Raw genomic sequence first — 25,365 nt, forward strand, 5'->3', positions numbered from 1 at the left:
TTGAAATCTGCAATAGGATTAAACAAATTCCATTGCAAGCAAGTGGAATTTTTTGCATCTTTTTAAACTTTAGCATTTCCAAGTTGGCCGCTGTTGTGAAGAGTATCTTTGGCTTGACCACACTGCTCACAGAAGAGCCCTTAAAGGATCCTCAGTGAGGATTTCAGTGCTGACACACTAATATTTTTCATAGCACATATTTTAAGTGACAGCATAGGTGCTCTTTATGTTCTTCAAGCCTTGAAAAACATGACAAAAAATGAGAGAGTAATACTGAATGTCTTCTCAATCCTCCTTTTTTAACTCTTATATATATATGGGCTTATGGAGCTTTCAGAAGAAATTAGAAGGCAGATCTCTTCCATGCAGTCATATGTTGAATACGCGTGCCCGGCTACGGCCGATTCAGGCCAGTGTTCTCAGATGATTCAGTGCAGAGCACAGCAAAACACATTTTTAAATCTGATTTTAAAATGACACCCAAGATTCGTCATGCTTGTTCATCAGAAAGTGTCTCCATGCAACGGGTTACGGTGCAATTTGTCACCCAAGAGATCTGTCTTCACTACCTTGAATTTTGGCTTCATTCTCCAGAATAGAAATACCCTTTGTCACTTATGTTAGTTTTGAAGAAATTGACTCCTCTTAATCTCTTGACCTGATAAATGTGCTATGGAAGGGCTTTGGTGGCTAAAGCATCTGAGTATTTTACTTCAAGTGAAACAGGCTGGCTGAAAGAGGACAATATTGTTTCGAGACTCGACTCTTGCTTCCTCCAGCAGCTATCAGCAAACTGAACAAAATTTGGCCACTGGAAGTGGCTTTAGTTTTTAGATAAGACTATGATTTTTCAAAATAAATGCTGGTTTCTGTTGGTGTGCAGTGGATTTCCAAGGTTTTACCATGAGTGTGTAAGTAGATACCAAAAAGCTTTGAAAAATATACTTTTGTTTCCCCTGGATGAGCTCCATAGACAAGTATATACTGACCACGAATCTCAGGATTAATTACAGGAAACAAAGTGCAAATATCTAGTGTGCTCATAATGAAGTCAAAGCTTCTCTGCCAGATACTGAGTAACTGAGGAAGTATGTGTGACCAGCAAAAGAAATTCTTTGATCCTAACTTAGTAAGGAAAAGTATCCATAACTTAGCAAGGAAAAGTCTCTTAGAAATATCTTATCCTATAGTCCTTTTTATTAGCTTAGCAGTTAGCTTAGTTATTTGCCCCTCCTTTTCTGCAGCTTATCCAAAAGAAGCTGTGAGGAAACAGGCTCTTATAGCTTCGTTTATAATGTTAACAGACTTCTAATTTCCCATCATAATATTTTAATAGTCTTTAATAGTACTTGTAGCTTTACATCTAATAGCTTTTGTGCAAAGATTGTCCCTTAGAGAAACTATTATCTTTTCACAGTGCTTGCCCCATCTGTGTTTATAGATAGGAATTGTACCTTTTTGGTTTTTGCTTTGCTACACTGAATAAATTGAGTGGTTTTTAGTACTCTGCAGTCTCCTGTCAGCTGGTCACTCTTACAGCCTTTCTCTGCAGCTGCTCCAATTTGATATTCCCTTTTTTGTGTGTCTGTGAATTGGCTTTTATCTGTTGCAATGAGAATTATGCACAGCGTTCCAGATGTGGTCTCACCAGGGCATTGTACAATGGCATGATTTTTCTCTTTTCTTCTTCAACTAATGCATTCCAGAGTTATATTTGCCTCTTCTCAGCTGCCTCACCTTGATGAACCTGGCTAGTGGTCTGTTTGGGTCTGCAGTAGCTGCTCTCAGTTAAACTGGGTGGGTTATAGCATATAACCCACTTTTCTATTACAATTTATTACTGTTTCATTATTGTACTTTATTTTTGTAAATATATATATATGCTATTGAGTTTGTATTTGTGGTCTGTAAGGGTACAGTTCTGCAATACTTATGTGTTCTTTGAAGTATTTACTTGCAGTTATGTGTGTCTTTCCATAATTCTGAGGAATTAATTATTTTTGATTGTATTAGTTTTCTTCACTTTTAATGCATTCCCTTTCTCCATTTGTCTTTGTTTTCATGTATGAGACAAATAGATTAGGGTAATGGTGAAGTCTGGAGGTTGGTTAAAAACTACATGTAATCTTCGTATCATCCTCCTCCTTTAATAGCAGCATTTCTTTTTTCTCTTAATAAGGTACAAAAAGGCTTTTCAAGACTGCATTTTTTTAAAATATGTTTTTTAGTGTCTAGTTTAGTTTTATTTTTTTACTGCATGTATCTGAGAGGCAGCTTTCTGTGCTGATACTTCTCTCTCCTCTACCTCTTCCTTGTCTGCCCCTGGGCTTAATGGGATCACTGCTGCTTTCTGAAATCTTATTTGTGCAAGGTTAATGACAACTGGCTTTTCAATCACCAAGATTTACCCCTTCAATTGGAGCTAGGGATTCCCTGAAGTTTTTGCATCTTTGTATTAAATGCCAGGTTCCCTCTATATGTTTTTGCTAACGTTCACTTTCACGTGATTTCAGTGTAGCCTATTGAAATTTGGAGACCTAGTTAACATCCATTTAGAGTTTTTCAGCCTTTTAAGTAGAAATTCACTAATAGGTAAGATTGTAAGCAGCTATTTTATATCATCCTCATTACTTAGTCAGAACAGTCTTAAAATAATCGAGTCATTTGCTGCTCCAGTAAGTATTCATAAATTTACCAGCTATTAGCTCCAAGAGTAACCAGGCTCCTTTGCTTAAGGGTATATTTTGTTCTGTTTTGTGCCTGGGTAATTAGTCTCCTAAAATTACACAATTTTGTTTACTTTTACTGCAAAATGTGCATCCATATCAAATGCTGACACTGGAGCAGATGTCCCACTAGTCTAGTGTTAATAAGAGAATCTCTTTTACCTATTCCCTTTCCCAAAGTATTTGTTCCAAACAGATTTTTCTTCTGATAATTTGTTACATTTATTCCAGTTTGACAAACCCTTAGCAGACAGTGTTTCACTATTTTGCATTTTTTTTTTTTTTTTTTTAGCCAGGAGGGCCGCTCAGTTGCTCCACAATGTCTTGCTTGCTGGTAACTTAAACATCTGGCTCTCCCAGTCAGGCACAACCAGATACCTTATGATACTGTTATTACATGCACTGCTTCATTTTGCATCATCCTATCTCTTGTTAGTTTTCTATCCATTCCTCACCACATTTTCTGCATGTTAGAGACAGGTGTGAGAATTACCATGGTTGTCCTCTTTAAGCTTAAAATTAGCTGTGTCAATAATACAGATGATAGAACTCAGTGGAAAAAACTTCCTCTTAATACTTGTTCCTGGGCTGCCTGCTTCAGCCTTGCCTTAGTAGAATTCTGAACACTTGCTCATCCTATTTCAATGTATTGTTTGTGCTTTGGGACACGTGTAACCCTGCTATAAGTCTGCTCAGTTGCCATAATGTGTAAGAAATGGGGATGATGTAGAATGTACCAAGTGCAACAAAAAGCATCCATTTTTGAAGTTCTGTTTTAAATCCTTATGAGTGTGTATGTTTCTTGTTACCTTTCACTCAAATCCTGCACTAGTTGTCCTAGGTTCCCCATTTTCAGTGTCCATTTTGTTGCCCCCGTTATTTTGTATACATGTATTTAAGTAATTTCTTAGTAATCAAATTCCTTTCTTCTCCTACTCACCAGGTCTGGCTTTGTGTTTGGAACAATAGAATAAATGTGTTACTGCGAAGGGAAGAGGAGATTATTCTCTTTTTTCTTCTCTTTCGATTAGCATGACGGACATGGACATTTTCTTCTTGTAGGTGTTACAGTCCTAGTTAAATGAATATCTAGAGAGGAGTAGTCTGCCAAGTGGAACATAGCTGGGTGATCTGTGTAGTTCCCTAAACTCTGAAATCAGAATTACTAATAGGAAGAAAGCTAAGCCAGTGTGACTAATTACTCTGTTCTGGTACAACATACCAGGTGAGACTCCATATGGTCTTATTTACTTAGCCTATCTGCAGTTCTCCTTCTCTTAGACTAATTCAGTGTCCCACATTACCATTTCTCCCCAGTCCCTCTGACACATGGATTGCAGACTCAAGGTAACATAATTCATTTTGTTAGATTTATATGCTGGGGAGTTTCTACACTGGAGGTTCAGCGCAACAGTAAGGCTTTAGCTGTAACTTGCTGAAGCCCTTGCTGTCATTTCTCACTCCTGAGACAGCCCTCTGGCAGTTTGCAGTTCCTATTAGCAGCCTTGGAGTTTGCATTGGAGATGAGAAGTTCTGAGCCTCTGCACATGCCCGTCCTCTCGCTGCTTCTCAGGCTTCCCACACAAGCTGTATGACCAATCATATAAATTTTTCACTTAGAATGATTACAGTTGTACTGGACTAAAATGCCAAAGTACACCTGGGTTTAAAAAGGGAAACTAGGCTAACGGTTTTGTTTGCATCCTTTCTTCCTGCCTTGTGCTCTGTAGTCCTGCAATTTACTAAAAATTGCTTTTATATTAGAGTTTTTTCCTGGTCTATTATCAGTTCCCAGATGCTGTGACTAGTATCAGCAGTTGACTAGCTTTTTCATTGTCTTGTTCCATTTATATTATTTAATTATCCAGGAAAGTTTGTATCTAAGGTTCCTCTCTGCAGAGCCATCTACTGATAGAAGGAATATACAGCCATCTTCTAGTAAGGCTAGATTTGTGTTGCTGCCACTAGAAAAATAAACTTTGAAAGCAGAATTAGTTTATGCTGGCTTCCAGAAAACATTGTTGAATAGCTTGTGTGTTCAATGAATGATGCTCTTTCTTTGAGTCATCATTTTGAAGAAACCGAAATGTTCAAAATTCAAGTCAAACATCAAATTTGTGCCTTCTGGTGGCAGCATAAAAAGAGAGTGCAGCTAGATTTCTCTTTTTAATATTTATTTATTTAGTTTTGTTGTTGTTGTTGACCTTACTAATACTAATTACTTCCCATAAGTCTGTATGGTCTAGTGGAATCTTTTTTTCACTATAGCCTCTTCCATCTCCTATAATAGGAGTTGATGATAAAGAAGTTTATATGTAAGCAAATGGTATGCATCAATACCGAGTTGTTTCCTTCCTGACTTGTGTGTTAAATAACTATTATGTTGAGCCAGGTATGTTCAGCCATTCTTTTTTTCATAGATTTTCCTTAACAAAGACTAAATTTCATTACCTCGCACTATCTTGTTCTGGCTTCTTCAAACTTTCTTGTGAGTGAATGTTTCTGTCCAGTTGAAAGGCCATCTGGTAATAAATCCTATTATTTTGATGACAGCATTAGATACTTGATTATATTGCTGTTACTTCATGAAGCATTTAAATTAATTCTGTTATGTTTTCCTCAGTTGGGTCAAATGTCAGGTTTCATTGAAAATATGTTTTGCTTGAATCTGAATCTTTTCTTTCTCCTTTGATTCCCTTTGCCTTTTCACTAGATTGCTGTTCACAAAAGTCAAATTGGAATCCCTGTGCAGAGGCCCAGATGAAGCACTCCTTACGTGTAAACACATGCTTCAGATTTGGAAATCCTGCTATAATCTCACTAACCCAAGGTAAGGTGCTGTAGAATTCTGTACTGCAAAACCGATGAGTTGGTTGCTCAGTCCGAGGATAATATTAGGTCTGCTGTCGTGCTTTTACTTGTTCTGGTATTTCCTATGAACAACCTCTGCGAATCTGGGGAACTGGAGGCCAAAGGGCAAAAAGTTGATGAATATGAAGGAACCACCCTGTGTTTTATGAAGTTTAGGTGCACCAAAGCTAATGAGCTCTGCTGTAAGGAGATGTGATTGCAGAAAGTAACTCTGCCTGTTCATTTTAACTAGTATTGCCCTGATTTACTAGTGTTTCCCCTGATCTGAGGTATCCTTACTAGTGGAGAGATTGCTGTAGTGTAAATTTAGTTGAAGGGTTTTCAGTGATTCACTTCATTAACAATATAGAAACAACAGAATTAGAGGTCACGTGAATGCCTGACAGGTTTGTAAAGTCAGCATGGCTTTTGTAAAGGGAGGTCCTGCTTGTAAACCTATTTCAGCCTGTCAAAGGGATCAATAAGTACACAGCAAGCTGAAATAGTTCTGTTTGGCTTTCAGAAAGTCTTCTGTGAAGGTCCTTTCTGATACAGGTTTAGATAAGCTGTAAAATGAAAGTGTGATTATGAAAATATGAGTAAATATTCAGCTAAAAAACAGGAAAGGATAGGAGTAAATAACGATTTCTCATACAGGAGGAAAGCCAGCAGCTGTGCTGGTACCTGTGATGTACAGGTGTTTATGAAGCACTTGCAGAAGGGGATAGGAAGAATCTTTTGCCTTCTGTTGTTCAGAGGTTTGGCAGCTGCTTTTCCTGGAGAAGAGATGCTCCAGGAGAAGCAACTTGTACCAGCTAGCACCAGCTAGCTTTTTAACGTTGTGATGAACATAATCTGTTTTGTTTTGTTCAGATTTGTTCTTGCTTATATAAATACTTATGTATGTATGCAATTACCAACTTCCTTTAAGAACTTTCAATGAATTGTGAGTGGAGAATGAAAACCGCTCCTTCCCTTAAGGAGCTAGTGCACAATGCAGAGCTGAAATATTTGGAGAGCATGGCAGGAGGTATCTGGAAAGGGACCCAAACTGGTCATCCCTCCTTCAGAGAGACTCTGGCACTGCAGTGTGGACACAGGAACAGGGTTCAGAGATGAAGGAAAGCAAGTACCTTGGGGCTGGAAAGGTCCAGGCAGAATTTGTTGCAACTCTAAATCACTGAAGTAGCAGCAAGGACCTATAAGAGTATTTCTTTTCTGACCTAATGGTTTGGATAGTTTGGTTCAATAGGCCTTTTGTTTGTTGTTTTTGTTTGTTTTTAAACACAATATCAGAATGCTGTGCATTTTTTTTTCCCTCACTTAAGTGTTAAAGGTTTTTTGAGCTTTGGGTTCACAGTTATACACATTCACAGTTATACTGGGCACTGTAATACAGACACCAGGCAACAGCCTTTTTTGGATGGTCCGTGTGAAATTTAATGGCCGAGTACTTAATATTGTGTCATTTAAACAGGGTGCAGCGGGTGGCCTAAAGGAGTCTAATTTATTATAACAGTCATCTCTGCGACTGAAATTTGATTGGTAAGATCTGTTCATCCAGCTGGACTCCAGGTGTACGAGAGAGTAATAATGCAAGGCCATATTGAAAACTCAGAAATTACAGACGTTGTAAAATTTAACACACTTTTTCTTGCTTGAAAATAGTGATTTTTCACTGCAAATGATTGGAGAACTTAAAGTTTATGAGGATACTTTCTAAAAGTTTTAAAATGACTTGAAAACTTTTAGAATGTTGTTGTTCAAAGACTTAAATATTCTCTACAGCTTTTCTCATTTGAAACATATCTTTCTATTCTGATTTAGACTGGAAACTAATTTTGAAATATCATTTTCCTGATGAGATAAAAATTTGGCTTTCTGATAAGTTCTGTTTGATGTTAAATATTTCTTCTTGCAGCTAATCAGCTTTTGTGGAATACAGCTGAGTTCAATGTCCTCATAATCTTTTACTAATGAAAATAACTCATGAGTAACTAGATATTTTTTGAGTTTACTCAAAGACAAAAATATATTGTTATAGAAACAAATGTTTTCCTCATTAAATGCCTATATGAATTTAGAAATTATTTTGTGATGCAGTCTTGAATGGTCTAGGGAATAGAAATAACACCAGAAGTGTTCCTCTTCAGCCTACTGCTTGAAGTGCATTGGAAAATAGTTCTGTTCTTTTCCTGCTCTTAGTTTGTGTTAGGTAAATGGAACAGACGATGATGCAGTGTTGTGCTTAAAAGATATTTACGCTAAGCTTTGCTCTCCTTGTCAGCAACTTTTGGCATGTCATTGCCTGTGAATTAAGCAAGTAATTAATGTAACAGTTGCCAGAAAATAGGCACCAACTAGTGTAATAACTATAGCTGATAGTTTGTGTCCCAGAAAGCTCCCTTCTCTTTCCTGTGGATTTCCATAATGGCATCATTTTGTGAGGAAACCATAATCTCACAATAATGTTAGGGTATTGCAGATTTTTATTTGTGCCATTTTAGCAGCAGCTGTGCAAAGAGAGGAATTTGTTCTGCTGAGGTATGGAAATGCAAACAGTTGCTGAAAGTCTCTTGGCCTTTCTGTAAGGTCCATTTCAGAGGAAGGCAGCAACGTTAAATCAGGGCAGATGCAAAGAGGTGTTGGGTTCCAGTCTTGCAGAGGCTTTGCTTTAAGATAGGAGTTTTGTGGAGTTTTTTTTTTCTTATTGGCATAAGACGAAAATCAGACAAAAATTCCCACTTTGCTGAGTTGTTCTATAATTCATTGATAACAAGTAAAGATGGAGCATCCATATGTTCTTCCTCACATTCTTCTATCAGTGTGTTGCAATACTGGCCTCATTTTAAGAGTAAGGAAGAGCTCGTTCTTCAGTCCCTGCTCTTCTGCTGAGTCTTTAATCGTAGTTCCGGGGGGCACTTATTTTTCTAATAAGTACATCAAGAAGAAGCCTTAGAGACAGTTACTGAGCTACAACTGAAGAGGTAGTTCAGTGTATTTGTCCACAAGAGCAATCCATGAAAACCACTGGAACAGATTGTTTTGAAGTATTCAAAATGTCCTAGTACACCATTAGCATAAAGCCAGAACAAGAGATACAGCGGTGTTTGGTAATAACATGCATATTTAGAAAATAAAATAAATGAAGACAAAAAAAACAGTAGATCAAAGTGTTGTCTCTTTATGTGAAATGTTGTTGTAACATCTTCTTAACAAATTTGCCTATAATCAGGCATTCGGCGTTCAGTGTTTATCTTTAACATGGGAAAATATCTGTCATCTTGGGTTAAATTGATAACTTTACCTCATATTATATGAAAGTTTAATTAAAGTTCCAATATTTTTCCCAAAGCTCTTAGTCATAAATTAAAATTCTGTATTCCTTTCTTGGTTGTATTAATTATGAAACTAGAATTGATGAAGTAAATATAGAATCAGTTTTGCAGAGCTAATTCTGATTTAATGTAGCTGACTTAATGTTCTGTGAGTAGTTAGCAGTGCTTGGTATTAAATTTGTTCATATTTTTAGCAAGAATCTTTGTGGGAGGAGGGTAGCATACAATTTGTATCTCAGTATATAATTTTATATTTTAATGGCATACAATTTCTATACTTGATTACAGCGATTCCGGACGTGGGAGCAGCCTCTTAGACAGAGCTATTGCTGATAGACGGCAGCTTAATACAATTACCTTACCAGATTTCAGTGATCCTGAAACAGGTAGGAATCGCATTTGAACAATAAAATAAATAAAATGGACTGTCCACAGCTAGACTTTGCATCAAGTATTTTTGCCTTGTTTTGCAAGATGGAATTATTTACAGTGAAAACATTTTCACTCTTCTGAAATGAATGGAAATAGGCCCTTTGCAACATAGGGACTTTATTCTTTTTTCTTTCTGCAGCACCTGCTGCCCACCTCATCTGTAAATTAGAATGCCTGTGAGATGGATCTTGCTGAGCTTAGTGGTATGCTGTTATATAAAACTCAGTATGCTCAATGCGCCTCTTCTCCAGAGACCTATGCTTGTCCATCCATTACATATACGTTTTTCTTAATGCAAATCCAGACAATTTAAGAAAACATTAAATGTCAAAATATCATTAAAAATTAAATGAATTTAAATTATGTGTATGTATACATATATATATATAAACAGAATTACATAGGTTGGTTGGCTCACTATACATGAATAGCTTTGACATTATAAGGAAAACCATTTATTACAAATCATGTACTGCAAAATAGTGTTTCATATGTGCAGTGCCTAAAAGCTAACATTGTTACATGACCACACGTATGAGCAGTATGTTATTGGCCCATTTTAATATATTCAGCTATCAGAATGCCAATTAATATGCCTTAAAAGTCATACAAATGACAAGCTGCCAGCCACAGTAGCTGCATGCCATGCTTTCTGTGGAACTTGGGCGAAGAATTATTGGGATGGTGCTAGTTCCACAGACCTTCGCAGAACATTACCTGCCTTATAGGTATGGCGGATTTTTTTGTTCATGTTTTTTTCAGATCTGTAGCGAGCTTTTCCTAGCCACTCTCAGGTGTGCTTTTCTGCTTAATCACATTTCAATGCCTATTGCTTATGGAAAAACTTGCCAGCCAATGAATTAGAATACACTGACCTATAAATCAGGATACAATGAAGTGTGTAGTGTATCTCTGTTTAGTAATAGAATTGTGCAATAGAGAATTTTTTATCTTACATCTCTGTAAGAAAAAAATACATATGTGAAGCTGGATCAAATGTTCACAAACTTTGGTAATCATGCAAGTACATAGGAAGAACTCTGCTACTGTGAAAACAATTTTGATAAGGGTCTGGTGACCTGATTTCAAAGATTTGCACGCAGATACTGCCTAGAAAGTATAGTGTAGTAACAGTTTGGCCTGCTGGCCTTACAGTAGCTTTATGTTCTTCTGTCTTCATTTCAATTCTTTGAATAAAAATGAATAAAATAGCAGGAAACCAACAGTGATGGTTTGCTATTCTGGTCTCTAACTCACTTTTTCATTTTAAGAACATAACTGAATTGTATGGAGCTCATATGCAGATCTTTTTTAACGCCTTGAAAAAAGTCCTTGATTTATATTTTCCTGCCAAGCTTTCGTTCAACACCTGTAGGGTGTCCCTTTATGTATGTGCCCTGTTGGTGCTTTTTAAAGACTGTATGTTTATCAGGGCTTTTACATAAAGATGAACTTGTTATGTAAAGGTGATTACCAGAGCTATGAGCTTTTCAAGAAGCTTGCCCCCAGACTAAGGTTTTTTAGTCAATGGAAACAGGCTTTTTACATTCTGGTCTTGCAAACATACTAGTTTGTCTTAATGATTTTTAGTTGTATTGCTGACACAAATCTCTGATGCTAAGAAGGAAAAAAAGGAAATGTGGGGTGTCATCTTTTTAGTTTATTTTTCTTTCAAAAGATAATTCTGGGGTGGGAGGTGGGAAGGAATGAAAGAGCGGTGGTCGTATGTGTGTGTGAATTCTAATTGAATAAATGCTGTGGAATATAGCAATATTCAAATTCTGGTATGGATTGTTGTATTGTAGCGATAAACATATAAAGAAACTCTATATCAGAGGTCTAGTTTAGAAACTCAAGTTTTGTGCTAAATTCTTAATTTGGAAGTTTATTTAAAACTTTGCGGAAATTATAGGGTTATGATACAGCAAGAAACAAACAGGTGAAAACTGGTATAGTGTTTGAGTGAGAAAATTATAGGCAGGCAATCAAAACAGCCCAAAACATTTCAAACAAAAATTAAAGTTGATTATCAAGATGTTCTAATTAATGTCTAAAGCTTAACAGATTGAGTGAGCTCATGCAAATTCTGTATATCCCCAGTGTTCAGAAAGGCAGAGATCTGATGTTTTCAGTACTTAATTGGGGATATATGGAGAAGGTTCTGGAGAATATGGAGAAAATTCTCTTACACTCAGAATGCTCCTTCTCCTTTATACAGCATAAAACTAACTTGTACGTGCATTTGTGTATACATAAGTGCACGTAAAACTTGCACCTCTCCCTTTGCTTGTCACCTGTGGAAATGATGATTCCCTTCCCCTGTCCAATCTCTCCCAACTGAGAAATATGAAACCAGGGCAAAAAAGCTACTGCAAAACTGTATGTACTTGCAACTTGTATTGTTTTTTAAGGGTTTTAAAATTCAGTTAACTAAACTAGTATAAAACCGTCTTTTGGGTGGTTATACGAATTTAGCAGAAATTTAATTACAAAGCTCTTCAAAAAGAGTTCAAGTGTAAATATGTAAAAAAAAACAAAACAAACAAACAAACAAAAAAACAGTGCATTTTGGATTTCTTAAAAGGCTGTTGATTCTGGTGCCCATATCAAATGCTTTGAGTAAGTGTGGTAAATATTTTCACAGTTTGCTTCACATTTCATATGCTTCACACCAGTGGCACATATTCATATTTCTAATGGGGAGTAAATAAAGATAAAAATTTTTGTTAAATCCTTGAAACGAGACAGACTCAATTCTGTGAAAAGGTGTATATACCAAATGCAAAATCAATTGAGATGTAGTTGACTGTTTTGGTTAAGGTAAGTGGCATTCAAACTTTATAAAGTCAGATTATTCAGTGTATCATGTAGTGATTTAGCTTGTTGTAAGAAGTAACAATAGTAGTGGAGTTTTAAACTTCAGTATTTATTTCCTGTTTAAAACGTTTTACAAATGTATGCATTGTAACGTAGGAAAAAAAAAAAAACATGTAATCTTCAATTTGGTTTTGTACCTGGTTTTGTATGGAAGAAGATTGCATATAACTAAGATTTAAGTTACTCCCAGAGAAATGCAATGTTTATTTTATGTAGAAACCGTTTCCATCTTACTGAGTGGTGCAATAAATGCTTTCCATTTTTCGCATCCACCAGTCCATTAAACCCTGTTCGTAGATCCTTTTCTCTCCCACCTCCCGCCCTTATCATTCTCTTTCTTTCGCTTTTTAGCCTCTGATACTTCCTCATCTTCTCTCTCAAGAACAGAGTCTCCTCTCCAACTGTTTGTATCTTCTCATCTTCCTCATCCTCATCCTAAATCAGATACCTTTGTCTGGCCCCATGCAGCTTCTCCATACTGTGACCAAGTTCCTGAGCCCCGTACACCTTCTCGCTGTAAATTGATTTTCTCTTCCTGATGGATGTGTTGGTGTTTGCTGTATTTTTTTCTGATAATCTTCGGAACTGATAAACAGTGTTTAAAAACAATTGGAGTCTCAAAGGGTGTTAGTGAAACCTGGCTTTTCAGGTGCATAAGACAGAGTATTAAATGCTTTTTTAAGACATTTGGAGAGTGAGCGAAAAGATGGTGTTACACTGATCCCAGAAGATGCATAGCAACAAATATTTTCTGTTCTCTTGATTGTAACAGATGATGATTGCTGTTTGGTGAAAGGTATTATTGGCCAACAGTACTGTACTGTAGCACCTATTAATATTTTTCTTTTGACACTTCAGCACCAAGACTGCTGTACCACCGTGGTTATTCCCATTAATGACAGGTTATCTTCTGTGGGATTTCTTTCTTATCCGTACAGTTTCTAATGACTTAAGTTCAGTTCCTTTATTTGAAAGCATTCAGCTAATTGCATACAAAACATACTGCAGGATTAAATCTCATTTTGTTTCTAGGCAAGCTGTACAGTAATGCTACTAGAGGAGTTCAGTGGCAGGGTAAAATTCGGATAGTTTTCTGTCGTCTTAATGTCTTCCAAATGCCTTCTCACTTCTGAAAATTATCCTTCATTCTTTTTGTATAGAACTGGTTTATGTCATTAGATTGCTTTAATCCAATGCAAAGTAATTCACTTTGATACTAGTCTTTAACCGATACCATGTCAACATGTTTAGTTTCTTACAGAGCAAAAAACAAACAAACAAAAAACTAGAAAGCAAATCCTTGAATTTTAGCAAAACTTCATTATAGTATGTGGCATAAGACTAAAATTTTGGAAACTCCTGACTGTATGTTAGCCTGTAAATGATTAAATTCATGAAAACATTTCCTTGAGACTTGAGGAAATTGTTATTCCACAGAAGTTTGACAAGCTGAAGTCCTATTTTTCTGCTTGAAGCATTTGCAGAGGTGGTTAATTAGATTGAGCCATTTTTGCATTGAGCTTGTTCAGGCTTGCTCGTGGAAGCATTACATCCCACTCGGCATGAAATATTTGCTCCTTGCTGAAGTAAAATTTAACAGGAACTACTTGAGAATGGGGACAAACTGGAGGAATGTGAAGTCTGAGGTTTCCATTTTAGACTAAAGCAACTGTATTTTTAAGGAAAGAAGCTTCCAGGGTATGCATGAGAAGATATTTAAACATAAAAAACAGATATTGGAATCCTTTGTATAGTGTGAATAATTTATGAAAGTCAAAGCTCTCCATCTTCAAGTAAGTTTGTCTAGATGCATGTAGCATGTTAGTAGAATTATCAGGATAGAAAAACTCATATTCTTTCTTTCTTTCTTTGTGTGTGTTTTTTTTCCTTAAAGAAAAGAAATAGCACATTGAGTTATCAGCTTGACTTTCAATTTCTCCTGAAGAGAAACATGATTTTATAGGTAGAGCAAACATTCTATGCAACTATTTGTTGTAAAGTGTGATCTCCTGATTAATTTTTTTAAATCTTTTATAACCTGTAAACCTTGTTTACAGTTTGAAGATTATCAGAAGTCTTCTGGCTTTCTTGATGTTCTCGGTTTTATATATATATTTTTCTTTTGGTTTGTGTTTTAATTTGTGGTTTGATCTGTTGTTCAAAGGCAACCCATCAGATGCTTACTTTCATGGGGTTTACTCCCTTTTTTCAGTTTGTAAGTAGTATTCACTGTCCAGTTCTATTAATTTCTTAAGAACTTAAATCACCTTTTCCTTTACCACAAAATGTACATGCTTTGCCCATCAATAGTGGAAGTTTGATAGCCTGTAAAGCAAGGCCGATGCTGTTTGCCCATTCAGTCACCCCAAGAGCTGTAATCTTACGAGAGCTGAATGCACTCAACTAACACTTGCATTTAATAATTAAAGAGGCGGTATTCATTTCTAAAGGACTGCAAATAAAGATATATTAGGAAGGTCTTGTATAACATAATGGCCAACTGCCAGTATGTTTTATTATAGAACTTATGCTGTTGCTTTTACTAAGCAGTATATTGGTCTGGAATGTAACATTACAAAGTCTCACATGAGTTATAGGAAGCTGCTACTTTCTCTTGTAAAAGGTTACTTGTAGAATAAATTTCTTAAGAGTATGCTCTTAAAATAATGAAACAGTGAGCAAAAAAAAAAGAGAGAGAATAAAGAATATAAGTCAATAAAAATAGCTGCTGCTTTAACCAAGATGCAAAACAACGTTCATTCTCTCCGAAGAGTTGCATTATGAAGTAACACATTTTTAGATGAAGAATAAACTGGGAACTTTCTTTTCCATTTATTACTTTACTTTGTCATAGATTTCTGCCAGGTAGCACAGGAGACTTGGTTAGTTTAGGAAGGAAAAGGAGGAAGTGCCATAGAACCGCAGGTTTGACAATGTCTGAAAGCGATTTTCAGAGAGCTGAGAGAATGCTTTAAAAATACTGTATCTGATGACTAAGATTGCTCTTTGTCACTCTGTACCAAAAGATAAGCTAGCTTTGTAGTTTGACTGTGAAAGGTGTCTCAGGCAACATATGAATTTGAGAGGAAAAATGCTTATTTTGGCTGAACCTGCCAGTGTATTACATTGAATGCATCATTTTGGTAATATATAGTCCTGCAGAAGGTACTGCCTCTCGAGGTAACGTGTGTTTGCTTGCTTTAGCACAGAGCTCTCTGCATGTTGCACCATTAATATTTTTTACTGGCTGCCTTGTGTGCATGTCAAGTTGAAAATTGTGGGTTTATTTCTTTTGTCCTGCATGAACATTTCTTGTAAAGCTTTCTTTTCTTATGTAAATGCTGATACATTGATTAAGAATTGTTATAAATGTTAAACTTTTTAACGGTATACATTTTATGGTGTAAAGGGAAATTCTTTTTATAGCGTTTTTGTTTATGTACATAGCAGAGCGATCTTTTTCTCCAAGGATGCACACTGATCAAGTACAGATAGAATCTGTGTGTTAGTTCCTGTATATTGGACAACATTAATTTTAAGACTTTATTTGGAAATGACTAGGGAAATAACTGAAAAAGTCACGACATCATTAGTACAAGAGACAAAGATTTGTTTTGCTTTCTATTTACATAGGAAAACTCATGGATGGCATTTAAAACCATGAATGGATGGTATTTAAAACCATGATTTTTGATGATACTTATCTTAAGAAAAGCAGGAGAAGTAGAATAAAAACTTTGCTGTTCACCAAAGTTGACCTGTAGGTGCATGTTGGATAAATAAAGGGCTTTCCATTGTTTCTGTGGGAGGTGCCTTCACTTTTTGGTTCAGTTGTGTATGCACAAGGCTTTTGGTAGGTTTTCTGCTTTTGAGGTGACTGAATTGAGATATCGACACCACCCTGGGTTGTTGCAAATACTGTCTTATTACGATGAGTGAAAGCTCTTTGTGAATTCTGGACGTTATAGGAAATTTGAGTGGATGTTTATAGTTTATTATTGTGCTTAGAAACATTTTGATGGGAAAATACATTCTGTCACACTTCACAGTGTCTGAGGTCATTGGGGTTCCAAGTGTTAATCAAGAAATAATTTGGTGAGTTCTAGATCTTGCAAGTACAATCCCAGTTTCAGAGTTAGCCCTTTTAGTATAAACAAGCATCAGAGCAAAACTAAACAAACCAGATAGAATAGTAGGGATCCATTTTGGTGATATATTACTTCTCCAGTTCACAAGTTCTTGTATTTAAAAATAAACACTCTTTCCTCCTTTTCTTCCAGCTGGTGTTTTGAGGGAATTCTTTCTTAATTATTAAGTTGCATACTGCAATAGTGGATCTAGAAGTTATCAAGGCTGAGCAGGGCTTTTTCTGTATGTGCGAAAGAGAAGCAGAAAAGTTTCAAACCAGAAATTAGTGCTATTCTGAGTGTTTGAAGGGAGCTGCAGATGAGTGAAATCTAGCAATAAAAGTGGAAGGTGTGTGTGACTGACTGAGGACTACTGAGCATGGAGCAAAACACAAAAAGTCTATGTAAGACTGGAGGAGAGGAGATCTGATGACAGAGTAGGGAACAGCAAACAAGTAACTGGCTAAAGCAGAATTAGAGGCCCTCTTTTTACCATTAGTTTTTACAGGTGTATTTATCTTAACCATCTTTAAATTACTGTACATTTTATTGTTATAATGCAGTTATAAAGATCTCAATCTGGAACCCCCTGACTTAGAACAGGGAACTTGAAAGATTGCCCAATTTGAGTGGTGTAAAAAAAAGAGAAAAAAATCTAGAAACCTGATAAAAGATACAGTTGTTGTGTTGATGAGATGCTCAAGGCTGCTCTGGAGGTCATCTCAGAATGTTGGAAAAAGCTGTGCACGGCCCTCTGCTTGATAGCTCTCTCAACTGGTGCTTTAAAGATGCTCCAGAAAAGCAACAATCACCTCACTCAGTCCTAATGTGCTGTTTTGCAACATCCTTAATTTCTCTAGTATTTCTTAGGATTTCTAAGGTTGGGATTTCAAAAATAAATAATTTAAGTTAATCCTGAACCCAAACAAGTCACTCTACTTGGCTTGTTGATTAGAGGCAGTGAGAATTGATAGAACTGTAGTACAAAATCTTGGTTGATTATGTTGAATAATCTTTAGTCTGAATTCCTGAAACCATCAAGTGAAGTTCCTTGGGCTATGTTAGATTTTAAATCTTTAATATTCATGATTATTTAAAATACATTTGTGCTTGTATCAGCCATACGAATAAGTGGTAACTGCATCCTAGTGGTTTGATAGAAATAGGGACATTTGCAGATCTTTTGTATATGTACACACTTTATATGGGGAACCAAGTGCTAAAATACTTTAAGTCATACTTTTTTTCTTGTGCGGGAAATATAAACCATTTTCACAATATTTTAGGTGAAGAGTTTTCTAGACTTGTTCTACAGTTTTCTGCCATGTAGAGCAAAATCTAGAATAGAAAATAATTACCAGAGAAAGCAGTTGGTAACCTCCCTGTTTTGACTTCAGTAGAGATAGTAACTCTTATGGCTCACAGAAATTGTATTGTGGTAAGGCTCCCTGGATGTGTTAAAAGTTTTAGTAGCATTTTATCTTACATGCTTTATAGTCAAGTACTAAAGACTAGAGCATACCCTATGAAATCATTTGTGGCCTGAATAGCCAGAGAGTGATTCCTTTATATAACAGAGAATATAGGCACTTATTAATAGTGAATAAAGTATTTGCCTTTTAGAAGTAAGGGGTTAGATGATAGTCTTTGTGTCAATGAATTGCACCTTTTCTTCACAGGTTCTTTTGGGGAAATGGAGAGATTCTTTCTGATGTTGTCCCTGGAAGTGACAGGTTGCTGTGATGTGCATTACAGAAATGGCTGGCAGTCAAGAAAACAAAATGCTGTTGACTATTACTTATTTATGGCATCTTTACTGATGCTTTTCTTGGAATATGCTCCACATTTTTCTTGCTTAGACTTCCCTTTTATGTTTCTGGGGAAGTTAAGCTTTAAAGATAGGGTACATAAAAACTTGAGTGAATGTTTGGCTGTGGTGCAGTTAGAGTTAGAGATGTTCCATCAGCTGGCAAAAGAAAGCAAACACCGTGGCCAGCTGCTATTTCAGATCCTCGGGACAATTCTTTATTCGTAGTGATATGTACCATACAAATTAAAATGCAGCTGAACAGCATTGATGGTAATGTTCAATGCCGTGTATTGTTTTTCCTTCTTGTTCCTGTCAGTTAAGGGTAACTATATGCACACTTTTCAGACAAACTCCTACTTCTCCCTTGTCTGTGTGCTGGGATTTCCTGCTGCTTTTCTAGTCTGTTAGTGTATCTTGTCACACTTAGGAATGCTTTATAGTGCTTTATAGGAGGAATTCCTTCTCTGTAAGATTCTTAGCAAAGCTCTGATGTTGAGAATATAAACCTTTGTGTTTCTAGGTTTCATCTATTTTTTAACTGCTAGTGATTAGGATAAAATTTTACTTGGGACGTGGAGTAGGATTCAATACTTTGTTTTGAAGTACCTGCCATTAGTAACCATCACACAGGCTTGGTGCTAGACTCAGAAGACTTCTCAGCTGTTCCAATGTGAAATATTTTACTTCCGTTGTTTCTCAGTTAGGTCTAGTCAGTCGGATATTTGGTAATTTATAATTATAACACACAGTGAGGTAAATGATACTCAGATGACAAGAAAGAGTGTACCTTAAAATACTCACAATATAGATTTTTTTTTTTAAAGTAAAGGCTAAATACTCATAGAACCTGTTCATTTCTAGTGCTTTGAAAAGGGCAATGTTTTCCATTGAGATTTCAATCTCACTTGTAAAAGTTTCATTTCAACAGAACTATGCTTTGAAAATGTGCTATATGGAAGAGGTTTTTGCCATAGAAGACTTTAATTCAGCCTTCTTGATTGGCTTAGGTTTACATTCAGTACAGTTGAATTGTGTATTTGTGATGAGGTATGCTGTGATCATCTTGTGTGTTTTAGTTCTCTTTTATGCAGTTATTAGTCTTAAAATAGTTCTCTAATTGCACTCTATGGAAAGACATAGCAATTACTAACATCAAAGTGCATGCAGCAAACTGAAGATTACAGCGCACAATACCATTAGAAACCTGTTTTTGTTCATAGATTACCATTAGAGATGCTCAGTTTAACGGTGAGTATTTGTAGCGGTTACCCCAAGGTACCCAAGCAGGTACCGCTGTTTGCTTATGTGTTTTAATATACAGACTTTCAGGCTGGTGTAGAAGCTTTCATAACAGGAAAAGTTAAATTGACATTTCAAAAGATTTCTCCAAAATAATATATTTAAATCTAGAGGAGTTTTAATTAAAAACCCTTATGAAAAGGGTAAACATTAAATGTTTCTTGTAGTGTGTATGGCTTATATTCTTTCTCTGATGGTAATTTTTTATTACTTCTACAGGTTCAGTCCATGCTACGTCAATAGCAGCTTCCAGAGTGGAGCAAGCGTTGTCTGAGGTTGCTTCATCTTTGCAAAGCAGTGCCCCCAAACAAGGTCCCCTGCATCCTTGGATGACTCTGGCTCAAATCTGGCTTCATGCAGGTATTGTTAAAGAAAAATCCTGTCTTTCTCTTCCTCTTTTTTGTTCTCATAGTCCCTTTATTGTTAGCCTAAGAATCTGTTATCACTCATCATATTAAACCTCGACATCCTAATGCGCACTCAGCACTTATAATTTTTCTACATTTTTCAGAAAAGTAAACTTTTTTTTATTTAGAAAAATGGCAGTTGGTGTGAATGAAATGTGCTATTTATTTTGTCTAAAAGGCTTGCATTTTCTTTTCATCATATCAAACCTAAATATTATGGAATTCATTATGAATATATTGTGTTTGTTCATATAAAATAATTACTTTTTTCTCCCCTTTTAAAATGTTGTCATTAAGACTTAGCCACTAAACAAATGTTAGATCTTGAGATAACGCATATGACAGTTTGCTGTACAAAAAAGCATTATTTGCTCTTATAGCTGAAAAAATAGGGATAAATATATTGTTTATATAGATGGAAAGAGACTGCAAGTTATTTTCAGAAAGAGAATACATGTTCATGGTATCTTCTTCCTGTATTTCCATTATATGGAAGTATTTATATTGTGGAAAAACAGTAGCTAAAGGTGCTGCTATTATTTAGTGGTACTGATTGGAGTGGAAAGCTACCTGTCTGAGGTGGTAGGTGTGCGCAGTTTGTGTGATTCCTTGTTTTCAAAACCAGGTATTTCCTTCTGTCCTTTTCAGCAATGCATGTTTGGAAAGTAAAGGAGATTTGTGGCAGAGGCAAAAGCAGAGTGGGTCAAAATCTCTGCGATGCTTCTAGGATGACCCGGTCAAGTGTTATTTTTTGTGCAAACTATTAGGACTGCAAAAGAGGAAATAATGTGTACCTATTACTCATCTCTGTATTTTTCCTAATTGAGTGACTGTTTTGGTGTTTATAATTGGCACTTAAAACATTTTCATGTATTTCGGAGGATGTTTCTTGACGTGTTTTTGCTAATGTAAGAGAGAGATATGTATAGTGACACTGAGGCAAGCCCGGAAATGGAAGGCGTGTTAGAGTTGCTCGAGTGTGTAAGATGTTTTATATCAGATGAAGCCGTAGTTTGATAATGCAGCTGCTAAGGGTTGACTCATACCTTCTGTAGAACAAAGCAACACCATGTTCTGTATTTTTAAAGAATTTAGTCTCGGGAGTATATTGACCAACTTACTATTTCTAAATCTAAATCCACTGCATAAAAAAAGATGCATATAAAAGTACTAGATAGAGTTGCTGAAGCTGGAAGTTCGTTGTTGAAAATAAACAACTTTGCAAATGTGGCAGAAAAGAGGTTTAGCTCAATTTTACCATTGAGGAACCTGTCCATTGCAATGGTGATAGTGAGCTGTTTGGTTCTGTTCCTTCCGCTTTCACTACTGTGCGACACTTGGCACCTTTTCCAAGTGTTGAGTGATCTTGAGTGCATTTGGTGGGATTATGATACTTCCAGCCTCAAACTACCTCAAGGTAAGAATCGCAGGTGATTATTGCATAAAATTTTAAGCAGAAGATGATGTTCCACTGTATTCTAGGGCAGTTAAAAATGTACAGACTGCATTTGTTCTTAGTATGTACATTCAAAGGGTCTAATTAAGAAATCATTCAAAAATTATTCAGTTTTGGTCTACTCTTAGACATAAACTTATTCAATGTTATAAACAGTCTTATGTTATAAATAAATCTTGTAAATATTCAATGTTCTAAGTATATTTTTCGTTATATTCACTATATGGTGTACAGTCATTATGTTTTTGCTAGAATCTTTAATATAAATGGTAACTATATGTTAAAATTCTTCAAGATATGAATCATCTAGTAAATCCTACTGAACTATCTGGAAAGAGTTGCATCCTTTTTGTGTGTGTGTGTGTGTGTAGATTGAGAACGGGCTGAACGGCAGAGCTCAGGGTCTATTTTGAGGCCTGTTGCTAGCTCAGGGATCAACACTGGGTCCAACGTGGATGAAGGGACAGAGTGCATCTCAGCAAGCTGGGTGATGATGCAGACCTGGGAGAAGTGGCTGGGCTGCTGCTCAGAGGGCCCTCAACAGGTTGGAGAGATGGAACCTCGTCAAGTTCAGCAAGGGGAAATGCAGAGTCCTGCACCCTGGGAGGAATAGCCTTGTGCTCCAGGGCAGGCTGGGTGTTGGCCTGCTGGAGAGCAATCCTGCAGAGGAGGACTGGGGCCTGTGAGCCAGCAGTGTGCCCTGGTGGCCAAGAAGGCCAGGGTTATTCTGTTCTGCATTAGGGAACACTGCCATCAGGGAGGTGATCCCTGATCTCTACTGAGCTCTGGCAAGGCCATATCTGAACTACTGTGTCCAGTCCTGGGTTCCCCAATACAGGAGAGACATGAAGCTACTGGAGCAAGTGCAGCAAAGGGCCACAAAGAGGGTTAAGGCACAGGAGCATATCGTGTGTGAGGAAAGGCTGAGAGCAGCCTGGAGAAGTGTTAAGGGAGGCATCTTGTCAAGGCCTGTAAGTATCTAAGGGAGGCTGTAAATGACGATGGAGCCAGATGCTTTTCAGTAGTGCCCAACGATAGAATGAGAGGCAGCAGACACAAACTGAAACACAGGAAGGTCCATCTGAACTTAAGGAAAAGCTTCTGTATTCAGAGGGTGACTGAATACTGGAACAGGTTGCCCAGAGAGGTAGTGGAGTCGCCACCCTTGGAGGGAGAGATTCAAAAGCCTTTTGGATACCGTCCTGGGCAGCAGGTTGTAGGTGACCCTGCTTGAGCAGGGCTTTGAGCTAGATTGTCTCCAGAAGCCGTATCCAACCTCAACTGTTCTGTGAATAAGACTTGTGCCAAGAAGCACAATAAAAAGCAGGGCAGGAGTTTGTTGTTGTTGTTTTTAAGGGTCTTTATTGCTATATATAGGTTACTTGCCTAGAGAGCAGCAGTAAAGTTACATAACACCTAACTTATAACACATGTTCTTTAAATAAAAGTGAAGTGAATAAAAGTAAATTGGGATATTGCTTCCTTTTTGAACCTCATGACATGTCTTAACTGTTTGACTCTCTGTAGACTTGGGTTGCCTTTTCTTTCTTTTCTGGGAAGAGAGAGAGAGAGAAAAAAAATGAATATTAAATTAACTTTAAATGTAAAAACTGAGAATTATTCCCCCCATAGTATGGACACAAAGCAAAATTATGTAATAAGTTTTAATACACACTAAATTTAATAGGTTATTTTTACTTGTGCTATGGTATATAACGTGAGTGAGAACGGATGAATGAATGCTTTGTCTTATACATATGCACTGTTCTAGCTGTCATCAGTGGCAGAACTATAAATGAGCATGGCATTCAGTTAAAAAAAAAAAAAAAGTGGAACATAGCTTTCAGACCTTCATTCCTGGGAATAGACTGTAATGGTAAAAAAATTAGGCTTATTTAAAATATGAGAAAACGTACTTTCATAATTCAGATGTTCTCCAGTATCTCATTTATCCATAGATAGTCTCTTGTGGTGCTTTGAGAAATACAGTAAGACGGAACTCAATGCTGCTTTACTGGAAAGCACATTTATTTCTCAAAAATATGTGAGCCTAAATATTGAAAAAGCTTGACCTGGGAGGCATTCTCTAGGTGGAGACATTGAGAAGAGCTTATCAGACTTGGTACTTCATTTCTTTTGAAAATGTTTCTCCTCTGAGAAATTCCTAAAACTCTGGTGAGAATTTTTAGTCTTCCACAATTAATTTGTTTGAAATTGCCATGCTTTTTTGTTCGTGCTTTGAAGTCATTCCTAGTTTAGCCCTATCTAGTTCTGCTCTCTGTTGTAAGGCATGCCCTTGGCCTTGCAGGCATCAGATGAAATTCTCTCAGAACAAACAGTTCTCCTTCAGTTTCAGAAATTTTTCCAGAATAAATTCTTATCTTTAGCAGCCAGGCTAAAGCAGCTAGGAGTTCAGCCTTCTATTTGTTCTGTCATAGCTTATCCAAACTTCTCTGGAATTTATAGAACAAAAATCACTATAGTCTGTTAAAGGTAGTATAAGTTTTGGTAGCGAAAAGGAGGATTTTTTTTTAATAACTCTCTTTATAATATGCTTTTAAATAAGAGAACTATTTGTTTACATTTCTACTTATAGGAAGATCTTTAGTTGTCAAGTTTCTTTTTCACAGTTAATAAGCAGGACAGCAATATTTAATATCTGATAATGTAAAATAAGACTAGCTTTGTAAGCAATGTTGTTCCCCTGTTGGCTTACATTACATCCTTACTTTCCTTTGAGGAGCAGAGTTTCAGCTGAGGTGTTAACTCAGCCAAACTATGCTCAAACTTCCAGTTTAGAGTTGCAGCGACAGCAGATTAAAAATGACTTATAGTAGGTAATTAATTTCTGTTTGTTATTTGCTAGTAATAGCTTTTGCCTGGTTGCTTTCATAGTCTGATCTGTGAAGTTGTGGTATACTTCTTCATCCACTTCTGCTTCCTTCTACGGTGCATTCAAAGCAAGTTTAAAAGCACGAGTCATATGTCTCATGAATACATCTCAAGGTCTTTTTAGGATGGTGTTCAGTAGGTGATATTTTACCTGATACTTTAAAGATGTTTTTCTTTAGTTGGTCATGAATTGTGTGGATATTTTTCTTGTCTTTTCATCTGCAGCTATGATTGCATGTTAAAAAAAATATGCTTATGTGCTGATGATACTAGGGAGCAAATAAGGAAGAGGGGGAAAAAAATGTTAGCACTAAAATAACATAGTGTGTTTTATACTTACTAAAAATCTCATTTCCCACCTAGTAACATTGACCATATAGTGCAGCTTTAGAGCAATCCACGTTTTGTTCTGTATATATAAATCAAGTATCAAGTTATGGCAACATCTTGTTCTTCAGAAGCTACAAACCCTTAGTAAAAGGTAAATCCTAGAAAGGCTATTTAAAATCTCCAGATTTAGATTTCAAAAATACTTCCCTTTGCTATCTCCCAGGTTTACTATTCTTCACTTATATAGTCTGAGCATCTCTGACTAAGCGAGAATCTTGGTTGCTGAATCTGCAGTTTTGTGTGGGTGGGAGTGAGGAGGAGGCTGCCCAGACCTTGGAGTTGTGTTTGCACCTTGTCTTTCCACATTCCTGGATGGTGTGGGGCTCTTTTGTTGTTGTTTTTATGTTTGTTTGGGGTTTTGTTTTGTTTTGTTTTTATGCATTTCTTCCTGCACTCCCTCCCTTCCTTACAGAAAACTACAGGGAGACTCTTCACTGATTTTGGAGCCAGTGTCAGTATCTGCCCCATTCTCATGCCAGTAGCAGCTTCGCTTTCTTTTCCCATTATTTACTGTCTGAAATCCTTCCTTCCCCTTCCCACAGCTCTTCACACCCCCATTAATATTACTGTACTTGTCTTCACTTTTGGGAAATCGGGAAATCTCATTTTGTACATCGTAATCCTTAATCTTTCTTACCTTTGACCCTTTTCCTCTACTTTTCCATGTATGTCATTTGGTTTTTGCTAATATCCATATATCCTTTTTGAGGCAATGTTTCATGCATCTAACAGTTGTATCTCCTTTTTTGAAAAATAATTTC

General features: G+C 36.6%; 1 protein-coding gene across 2 annotated transcripts in view; it reads left to right on the top strand.

Moving 5' to 3' along the window:
- The window catches only part of TTC7B (tetratricopeptide repeat domain 7B), a 116,863-nt gene that overhangs the window by 66,012 nt on the left and 25,486 nt on the right, over positions 1-25,365 (top strand). The window contains exons 16-20 of one of the 2 annotated variants that reach the window (XM_088539729.1): positions 5,440-5,556; positions 9,203-9,300; positions 12,575-12,739; positions 14,388-14,438; positions 19,679-19,819. In XM_088539729.1, the coding sequence (XP_088395855.1) occupies positions 5,440-5,556; positions 9,203-9,300; positions 12,575-12,739; positions 14,388-14,438; positions 19,679-19,819 (572 nt within the window). The remainder of the gene's footprint in view (positions 1-5,439; positions 5,557-9,202; positions 9,301-12,574; positions 12,740-14,387; positions 14,439-19,678; positions 19,820-25,365) is intronic. The other variant, XM_088539728.1, reaches the window with a different exon arrangement.

Source organism: Tinamus guttatus, unplaced genomic scaffold (assembly GCF_059628265.1).
Source record: "Tinamus guttatus ecotype Peru unplaced genomic scaffold, ASM5962826v1 Tinamus_guttatus_pri_ptg000048l, whole genome shotgun sequence".
Lineage (NCBI taxonomy): Eukaryota > Metazoa > Chordata > Aves > Tinamiformes > Tinamidae > Tinamus > Tinamus guttatus.